At 37.8% G+C, this 10,887-nt stretch overlaps 2 protein-coding genes across 2 annotated transcripts; both read left to right on the forward strand.

Moving 5' to 3' along the window:
- The first annotated feature begins 172 nt into the window (after positions 1-172).
- On the forward strand, positions 173-1,654 carry LOC137887635 (proteolipid protein 2). Its single transcript, XM_068730748.1, has 4 exons — positions 173-314; positions 729-884; positions 967-1,062; positions 1,302-1,654. The coding sequence occupies exons 1-4, from the start codon at positions 246-248 to the stop codon at positions 1,410-1,412; spliced, it is 432 nt and encodes a 143-aa protein (XP_068586849.1). The 5' UTR covers positions 173-245; the 3' UTR covers positions 1,413-1,654.
- Positions 1,655-1,752: 98 nt separating this feature from the next.
- On the forward strand, positions 1,753-10,884 carry cmtm3 (CKLF-like MARVEL transmembrane domain containing 3). The gene is made up of 5 exons (XM_068730464.1): positions 1,753-2,046; positions 7,877-8,032; positions 8,195-8,290; positions 8,410-8,530; positions 9,106-10,884. The coding sequence occupies exons 1-5, from the start codon at positions 1,930-1,932 to the stop codon at positions 9,132-9,134; spliced, it is 519 nt and encodes a 172-aa protein (XP_068586565.1). The 5' UTR covers positions 1,753-1,929; the 3' UTR covers positions 9,135-10,884.
- Positions 10,885-10,887: the final 3 nt, after the last annotated feature.

Raw genomic sequence — 10,887 nt, forward strand, 5'->3', positions numbered from 1 at the left:
TAACAAAACTCTCTCTATTGAGTTTGACAGGTTGCTAGCCCTGATGGAGATTATTCTGTGGCCCTGTGAGTTGTTGTTCATCTGTTTCAGTAGATGTGCCAAGTAGCTGCTGGTGTGAAAATATTGCGCATAATCCTACACACAGTCATTTCCTACAGCTAAAAGGAAATTGCTCGTTTCAGGAAACGGAGTGAGCTGTCTTTTGCAAATGAAGTCGTACCATCATTTCAGAGGATCGAAACAGAATGACAAGCGTAGAGGTGGACACTGCTTTTATCAAATCCAAGAGGGGGATCCTGAAAGTAGCAGAGATGGTGAGACAATTTGCACATCTCCAAAAGTCTGAACATTTTTTTTTTGTTTCCAACAGAACAAGTGAAAGAGCTAAGACGTGTCCTGTGCACATTAGAAAGGGGAACGGATACAGTACATCAGGCGATAACAAAGTAGCATCACAAATTAGCTTTAAATGTTAGTCCACAATGTTATTAGAACTAGTTTTAAGAGGCTGAAAGAGCGACTGGATGAAAACATGTGATGTGGCAACATGTGCCGAGACTCAGTTCCTCTTTCGTATGAAGGAAGGCAATGAGTGAATCAGAAGAACTGATGTGTTGGTCTCTGCTCATGATATCACAGTTCAATAATTTGATATGGTTTTAGAATTTTAATTTTATATTATGGCAGTAAGCCTTTTTCTGTCTGGTGTGTTTTTCTTTTGGCTTCAGGTGACTCTGTTCGTGGCGTTAGTGTGTTTCGCTGCAGCATCTAAACCAAAGTACATCACAGCCACAGTGTTGGAGTTTGTGATCACTTCACTTCTGCTGTTGTTGTACGTGTTCAAACTCAACAAAAGGCTGACCTTCTTCTTTTGGCCTCTCATTGTGGGTAATGTTTTACAGCACATACAAGTTTCAGCCTATTCTACAGGTTGCAATTTTAAAGTTTTTGTTCTGTTCTTCTCAGGATGTTTTTAATTCAGCGTTTGCAGCAGTCTACTTTATTGTCTTGAGCCTGCTGGCGTTGACTACATACACTGTCACAGGCACACTGGTTGGAGGGGTGAGAAATATTTCTGTAATCTATAATTGCAATCTCAGTTGTGTGGCCCAGCTTTAAAATATATTGGGATTGTAGTTTTCCCCTAAAAGCTGTCAATATAATAAACATCCAAACTTTGATTTTACATGTATACATGTGCTGTAACCAAACAATATCAAGTTGCAAGAATCAGCTTCACACATACTGTTGTCGATATGTAGTGTTATGCATTTATTTTGAAATCTGTTCTTTATTTGCAGATAGTTGGTTTCATGTCAGCTGGGCTGCTGTGTGTGGACTGCTTCTTGCTTTTCAAGAACATCACATTCAACAAGCCGAGAAGCGAAATTCAGAGGCAAGACAACCAATGAATGAATCAATAGTCAAGTAATACAGTGTGTTATGTGAGCATTAACACGTTCAAAGCTTCTACTGATTACTTTCACTTTTACTTCATGATTCAAAGCTTGTACCAGTTTTCAGCATATCATGATTCCAGTTGTAATAATTAAAATTGATAATGCGACTTGTTTCTGAAAGATGTTATTCAATATTTTTTAATTGACACAAATTGTATGGAATATCAATATCAATAAACTTTTTTTTCCTTTGCCTTGTGACAGCATGAGTTGAATATTTCCACTGACTGGCTCAGGATTGTGTTGCATGCAGCTGGGGGGCATCGCATTTCACATCTGGAGAAAGCAGATGTTGCGCTTTTTCGGAGCTCGCGCTGCGTTTCCGCGCTGTCATTGTTTCCGTTTCCACCAACGAGAAGCCTCACGCCTCCGCATATCTTTTGTTTTGTTGTTTTGCCTAGAATCCGTTACGTTCCGTAGTAGTTTGGGCTATCTGGAGTTTGAGGAGAGTTGATATATTTTTCCAACCATGGGGGACATCGAGGCTCCCAACTCGAATCGGCCGCGCCAGAATGTCCTTCTCTCTGTTCTCCCGAGCAAAGAGTTCGCCTCCTCAAGGAAAGGAATGCTGCTTATTGCTGAAGTGGTAAGAAATGACCAGAGGGATCACTTCTGTAACAAATGAAACTCTTACTGTGCCATTGTTTTCGCCAGATACGCACAAAACCTCAAAGCGCGCTACGTTTTGGATACTTTTATTTGCTGTTATCAAAGCGTCATGGCAGCTGTAGCAATGTGTTGCTTTAATCCACGTTTGGAAACAACTTTAATCCACTGTTTATCTGTCATTTTGAATATGGGTCAGTCAGTTTCCGTCACATACTTTCCATTAGTAAAGGGAGGAGCAGTGAGGGGTTAGAGCAACTACGAGGTAAACTTCTAGAACTTGGAATAGACATTTGTACTGGGTTCTGCATGAAGACCACTAACCATCTTGTCCATTGTACAGAGCCATCGGTGCTGTCAGTGATCAAGCTAAATAACCCTTCAAGCTTCAATCTCTCAATATTGTGCCAATTTCAAATCAGCTTTGTTAACGTGCATAGAGTGTCGCGGTTACTTTTTATTCTCTGTTCAAGTGGGTTTCAACAAAGCAGGGAACTGACTGTGTGAGATGGTGTTGATGGTGTTAGTGGTGAGGGCGGGGAGATTACCAGCATCATGCATTTGTCACAGGAAGGGTCTCGCTGCACTAACTATTGCATGAACCCTTAAATTAGTGTCATGTGAGAGAGCAGTCATCTCCCTCACAGACACATCCTCCACTCTGTGGCCCAAACATGTAGCCTGGAGCACAGTCCGCAGCCCCCTGCACACACACACACACACACACACACACACACACACACACACACACACACACACACACACACACACACACACACAATACAGCCTCTTTACTACTCAACAATCTTCACCCCTAGGCTAAAATGCTTCTGTATAACTACACTAAAAAGCCAATTGGCCTCGACTGACTACAGCAGAAGTGTGTGCTGCCATGTGCATGTAGTTGAGAGTTTACACCTGGTTTAAACTTACATAGAGTGGTAAAACTCACTTTAGGACATTTGTGACTGCAGACAAAGCCTCTGCTCAAATCAGAGAACATTAAAACATCTTTGAGAAAGATGACATTAGGCTTCAAGAAAAAGAGATGAGGTGTTATTTGCAAATGACATAGCATTTGAAATGAATGTGGTTGTTAGGTTATAGTTAAATTGATCAGGAAATGAGCTGTGTCGGTACATCTGTGTTTTACCACCCCTGCTTATCTAATCTCTGGAGGAAATCCTGCTGTGTGTTTGTGGTTAGAGTGTGAGGTTTTATAATGTATGGTTTGTTTGGTTGAACTTTTATCTTTGACATAAAGGGTCAGTTTAAATACACAATTCTGAAAAAAAAACATTTCATTTACCGATAGTAATATGTGGCCTTGCACATTTTGGTTTTATTCATGCATGTTTTGAGATCTGTTTTTTAATACAATGGAGGGAATTTAATTTTAAAGTGCTCACATTATTGAGAAATTGCATTTTAAAAACTCAACAGCAGTGTTTTATTCTGTACATGTATTGACGTATGTGATGTACTATATATTTTGGAAAATGAATTGACAAATTTATAACCAGAATAGCTTTGAATTTTTGGCTAATCCAGCAAATTCAATACCTGACCAAGACAGGGACTTCATCACAAAGTCAAATAAAAATCCCAAACTGACATAAAACAGTCTTTGATCGAAGTTTGCAACTTTGTACAAATGATGTAATACAACCAGATATATTAAGAGGATAGCTTCCACAGTAAAGCAGTATGGTGAAATCGCTGACAGTTGACAAATCTATGTTGTGTCACACTATGTTGTCATATCTCCCAACTAGAACTACTTTGTACATGTTGCTTTCTTGAGTGAACCGACCCTTTACACTAAAGTTTCAGTTTCCTTGGTTGTTCATTGGTGTGGGGCAGTAGTGAATTGTGATTCATTTGGTTGTAGCTTTATATTTCACAAGTTTAAGCATGGCCTTTTAACCACCCCTGGTATTGTACTGTATTGTATGGTACTGTACTTTGCACAACCTCCTCGCTGTACTGTAGCTATAAGCTTTTTGTCCCAGAATATAGTAACATAGTTGTATTGTGGTTTGGATACAGTTTAAAGCTTACAGATAGTGTTATATGAGCTCACAGTTAATGAAGTCAACTGTTAGATGTGAGTAAAGTGAACACAGCCCGTAGCTTTTCCATTCTTGGGAGCATTAGTCAGACACAGATCCTGCTGAGCAGGCATTATTATACACAGTGTGTCAGAGCACTGTGCATTTCTCATTAGGATTCTCAGTCGCAGCCAGCAACAGGCCCAATAAGGAATGCAAAATCACAGGGTGTAAACCTAATGTTGCTGAAAAAAGATTTTTGTAGCGTTTGAAATATTTTCAAAATGCAAACAAGCTGTTAATAAAGGGTGCATGGTGCGGTAAATGTGTGCAAAGTGTGCCTCCTGCCTAGGTGGTGTAAACATATTGGACTGTCAGAATCCTTAGCTCAGTATGCAGCCTAATGTGTTTGTGGCCTCAGGATTTATGATGTTTTTGTGAGTTTAAAAGCCCCCATATGCACTCACAGCAAGTTTCACTACCTTCAAGACCTACTCAGTAGAGGCATACCTTTTAAGGGCAATGCTTTGAAGACACGCTCTCTCCCATCTGACCCCACTTCATAGTACAGTTCGTTATAATACAGTTCATTTTTTATAGAGTTTGCAAAACAAACGATTACATGATTAGTTGACAGAAAATGCATCACAAATAAAATTGTTGAATTAATATCAAGCAAAACTGCAATGAAATAATGTGTCCAGCTTTTTTTTAAATGTAATTATTTTATCTTTGGCTTTTGGACGAAACAAGAGATTTTCAAACGTAACCTTGGGCCCCGGGGAAGTTGTGATGGACATTTTACACTATTTTCATTATTTTCATTGACCAAATCATTAATTCATTACAACATAAAAAAAAAAAATGATTGGAACTAAAAAAATAAATGTTAGTTGCAGCCTTAATACAGTCTCACTCACCAGACATTTGCCTTTCTGATGTGAGATTTTTTTTTGCCAGATTATGTACAGTACAAGGAAATGTATAGATGCCAGCTCATCTATTTTTATAGTGCATCATAGTCATCCCAACATCCCAGACCCTATTCTCCATAAGCAAACATGCCCGAGCATCTACTGAGGAACTCAAAGAAAGGCTTCTAATTAACATGTAGAAATCCTATCGATCCCGGACAGGATGCTGCTCAGTAGCAGCATTTTGAAGTAATCGCAGCTGCAGCGGTTTGGGTTCAGTCAGGGGGAGTTCCTAACCTCAGGCCAGTGTAGGATCACTGACTGAGACAAAGACAAGATGGCCGGGCCTGTCTGAGATTACAGTGTCTGGACTTGCATTCGTTTGCACTGATATAGTCTGTCCAGCACTTCTAATGGAGAGCGTCAAACACAGGGCAGGCTCATTTACTTACGTCGTTACTACTTGTTGCAAACTAAGAGCACTTTTGAACGTCCTCTTTCATTACAACAAGTTTATGTTTTTGTTTGCTTGCACGCGCATGTTTGTGTGAGAGAGAACAAGAGAGATGTACAAGACGCTCCGAAAACACATTATCTTAACAGCTGTATCTCCTTACAGGAAGTGGGCCTGAAACTGCAATTCCCTCAGACTTTCAGCTCTGGGACAGTTTTACATTATCTCAGAGGAAGAAGATCAAAGAAGATTCATTTTATTCAGCCAGTTCTGTTTAAAATATAAATTTGCCTTTGGCTTGAAGCAGCTCACTTAATTAAATATGAATGCAAGACAGGAGTGACTGAAACGCGCTTTCTTCAAAAGCTCTTTATCTTCGATCCCAAAAAGAAACAGGTTTTAGTTAAGCCTTTGCTCAAAGGGTTAACTCAGCTCTTCATTGATCTAAACCAGAGCTTACTAGAGTTGTGCCCACGGGCCACAGTTGGCCTACCATCAGGTATGATTTGGCCCTCCAGATATTTGTAGCAAAAAAATTAGCACTACAAGCAGAGTGACAATTTGATTTTTTTGGACACATCATACTATGACATTTTTATGACTTTTTTTACACACTATAAAACAGCATTTTTATGCCTTTTTCAATATACTGTACTATGACTTTTTTTTACTTTTTTTGGACGTGCTATACAATTACGTTTTCATGACTTCACGTTATTTAACTATCAATATTTTTCGACATACTATACTATGAACTTTCATGACTTTTGTGACATGTATACAATGTTCTCATTCTCATCTCCTAAAAAGTGGAAATTGTATGCAGGGACTTTATCTGTGGTTATTGAAAGCACGTGTTTCAGCTCTATTCCTCTCTCTGTTTACATCATTGTTCTCCGACTGTTGGGTTTCTCTCCACGTCTCTCCTGTGTGTGAATATCGCACTTGAGTCCGCGTCCGGACCCAGGCGCCATTGTGTCTGGACTCTGGACCTAAAAACGATAGATAATTGAGAATCATAAAAAAAATTACGGAGCGCTTCTATTTTAACGGCCGCAGCTTTTCCAGCCTTTACGGCACTCGTTCAGCGGTCCAGGAAACACACCGACCAATTACATGCGTTGTGAATCACATCACGTGATGCCACTCAGCCAATCAAATATGTGTATTCCGATAAGCTTCCCAACTCAAGTGAGATTTACACACACAGGGAGACGGGGCGAAAGACCGAGTAGTGGGAGAATAATATGTGAGTCAGAAGTTGTCCCACATGGCGTCTCCAAAAAAAGAAATGTGGTCAGAGATACCAGAGCCTTTAACCAAGAATGGACAGACTTTTATATGTTGATTCTTCTGTGTGTCTCATATGTTCAGAGTCCGTGGTGATTATTAATAGCGACAATGTGAAGCGCCACTACGAGACAAAGCACAACTCTTTTTAGCAAATGTACCCACATCCGAAATGAAAATAGAAAATACAACTAAAAGCCCAATTTGATCAGCATCCTAACCCATCAATTCACTGCCTAACAATGATGTAAACAGAGAGGGGAATAGAGCTGAAACACGTGGTTTCAACAACCTCAGATATAACATCAGACCCTGCACACAATGAGGGTCTGATGAGAAGATGAGAAGAAGAGTAGAATATAACATTGTTGCTTTTTGGATGACATCACTTCCCACCTGAATAACCTGAATTTAAAGCTGCAGGGCAAAGACAATTCAGTTAAATCAATTGTTCTTCAATTAAATTAAAATACTTCTTTTGTTTTACTTCCTATACTTTATATTTTTTTTTACTTTTTACATACTATACTATGAATTTTAATGACTTTTTTGTCCGACAAACCAAACACTTTTTTTGACATACTATACTGTGACTTTTTATGACTTTTTGGACAAACCCAATCTACCGCTGAGCCACAGTCGCCCCTATACTATAACTTTAACTTTAAAACTTTAATTTAACATCTATACTGTGACAATTTTCACATACTGTACAATTACTTGTTTTGAAAAACAACACTATGGCTTAACAATTACTCTTTTTGACATACTATACTATGAATATTTATAACTTTTTTCATACTATATTATGACTTTTAATGACAATTGTATGGCTCGAAAAAATGTATTAAAAGAATTGTAATATGTAAAATGGTTTCTTAAATATGTAGTATTGCTGGTTATTTATTACTACAACATTTTGAGCATGGCAGGCAGAGTGGCCCTTTGCATGAAGGAGGTAAGAAAAATGTAGAAAGGCAATACAATACAATAGGTTTTTGCTTTTGGCCTGTGACCCACCATAAAGTTTTTGTTTCTGCCCCCCATACTGTACAGTATTAATAGTACTGTATATTTGTCTCTCTCTAATTGTCTCTGTAGGCGCTGTCCTTTGTGTCGTTTGTGTGTTTCGCGGCATCCACAGCAGCAGCCTTTGTGACAGTTCCTCTGCTGGAGTTCCTAGCTGCTCTCTTCTTGTTGTTCGCTTACTCGACCAAATTCAATGAGAGGTTTAAAGGCTTCCTGTGGCCTCTTTTGGTGAGAGCAATTTTTACATAAAATGAAAAACTTTAAAGTTGATATGCATGCTATTGTATATGATTGTACGACTGTCTTTTAGTGCTGAAAGAATAAAAATAGTACAGTGATATGAAGTTAGATTTTCTCTTAATCATGGTGTTTCTTGCTTTTCTCTCAAAGGATTTCATGAGATGTGTGTCTGCCTCCATTATCTTCTTCATCATCTCGATCATTTCCGTATCCAAATATGTGGACGGTTCCTCCAAGGCTGCCGGGGTAAAGTCGACTTTTGCACTCATCTCAATATAAAAAACTATCCTTTCTGGAATCATCTCAGTTCTTGTTTTAAATGGTAGATTTTAATCGTTCCTGTATCAAATTTCTTTTTTTCACAGATATTTGGGTTCATTGCCACCATCGTTTTTGCTTTAGATTTTTACCTCATTTTCAATGAGCTGGCCACTTTCCTAAAGCAAGGAGGAGGGGAGTCCAACGAGGAGCCATCAAGACAGCAAGGTTATGACTTTTCTTATGACTTTTTATGAAATGTGTATGTGATACTACAGTATGTCTTTCATATTTGCATTTTGATCACATACATATACTATGACATTTTAATGACATATTATACTATGACTTCTTCATGACTTTTTTTGCCATATTATACTATGACATTTGCTATGACATTTTTTATTGCATGATATATTGAGTTTTTATGACTTTTTAATCTATACGATACTGTGACATTTTTATAACATACTTTACTACTTTTTTATGAATTTTTGTTGCCTATTTTTTAATGTATTTATTTGTATGACTTTAATGAGTCTCTTTTATGACTTTTGTGGAAAACTATACCATGACATTATTTTATGACTTATTTTGGGCTACAGTGACTTTTACTTCAACGACTAAACTATGGAATACTATATACTTTATTTTGGCATATTATACATTTTTTTGTGACATTTTCAGTTACATTTTAGTCAAATTTTTACACAAAAATCAGTACACTGACACTAACCAAAGTTTTAGTAACTTCTCCACACTCATGCTGATACCAGAAGTGTGTTTTCATTTTTGTTTTTTAGATGAGTTTTCAGACTCTGATTCGGACTGAGACCGCGGACCACCACCACCAGGACCAGCTGACAAGTTTGATCATACAAAAAAAAAAAACTTTGCAGGAGAAATGTCCACTGCTAAGCTAGCATCTGCAGAGATCTGCAAGTGTTTAGTTGTGTTTCAAGGTTACTTTGATACTGTGTGCAGCAATCACCACATGGTTACATTGCTTGTTGGTTAATTCTAATAATTTTGTGCATTTATTTGTAGTTGGGGACTCTCCATATAGTCCCTTAGAGCCAAACGTATATAAAGAGGCGATTCTGACCCTCTTTACTTATCCTCTTTGAATTCTGTTGAGCATCCATTCAAGACATTCAGGAAACAAGTCTAAGCCGATGTGTCAAATATGTTGGTCTTTTTAAGTTACTAATTTACTGGTCATTGCAAGTAGTTTATAAAATAATGCAAAACACGCTTTACTCTTTTTGTGCCCAAACTCATATTCAGTGTCTTAGATAATTTGGAGAAAATATAAATGCTAACCTCGTACCTTAAAGATCATAAAGCTGGGAAATTGTTGGGTCTCATGATACTGGGTTCTCAAAAGCTGTTTGTCCGATCTGAATGTGAGAGCATAAGAGAGTCTAAACCTGAAATAATGATTAATATTGACTTTTGGGCACGTACTGCGACCCTATTTACAGACATATTAAACTACAACACTAAATGAATATCATTATTGAGTACATGTACAGGTGTGCCAATAATGAAGCATGTAAGTCACCAGTTATACATTTTTAGTGTTACTATAAAAAGCACATGTACAGTACATAGAAGAACAGATTGGTTGCAGGTTGGCTGGTTACAACCTCTGTCCAATTGTCTAAACTCTACAAGAGTGCATTTTTTTTGTAGTTTGAGGATAATATTAACCTGTCTTCCTTTAACTTTGACTTTTTGTTCAACAGAATTCCTGTGGCTTGCTTTACCACATGACAACCTTTTCTGGATCGTTAGTTTTCATATGACCCAACGACCCATGTTTGAAAGTTGTCATGAATCTAAGTGTCAGAAATGATGCTACATTTAAAAATCTCTTCAAATAACCCAAAGTTTAATTGAATCTCTGCTCTTTTGTTTCAGTTTGTCTACTGTATATGCTTTTTACAACCGGTGTGTGTGTGTGTGTGTGTGTGTGTGTGTAAATAACAGTGCATTGAAGCCCCTTAATGCATTATATTGTTAAACGCTAGATATCCTATATGTGAATCTTTTTTGTTTTGAAAAGTATCTTTGAGTCTTCAGTTCTTCTACAGCAACTACTGAAGAATTACACGCACTAGCCACAGCGACTGTTTATGTAATATACACTGCACTGCATGAGTGTTACAACAGCTCTGTGATTTGAAAATGGATGAATGGCCTCTAACTTTCATGTGGAATTTCAACTGTTGAGAGCAATGGGCATATTAATGGTTAGAAAAATACTTCCAAGGTTGCAATTACATCCAATAATTATACATCGTTTGCCTTTCATGGGAGAGTGTGTTACTTCTGTGGCTTTTTTTTGTTTGAATGGTGCCCAGGCACAATCCTTGAGACTGAAGATATGCGACTTTCACTGGACAGCTACAAAACTCAACCACACCCTTTGCAAACGCATACAAAAGAAAAAGAAGAACACAGCACCATTGTATAAAGGAGGTCCCTTGCTGAACTATTGTTGGTGAAATATGAATGTTTTTTTTTTTTACTGTTTTGCCTTTTTGTGAAAAAAAGTTTGAATAAAAAAGTGAGCTATATTC

The sequence above is a fragment of the Cebidichthys violaceus genome, unplaced genomic scaffold (assembly GCF_023349555.1).
Source record: "Cebidichthys violaceus isolate CVI_PGR_0920_01 unplaced genomic scaffold, fCebVio1.0.p SCAF_5, whole genome shotgun sequence".
NCBI lineage: Eukaryota > Metazoa > Chordata > Actinopteri > Perciformes > Stichaeidae > Cebidichthys > Cebidichthys violaceus.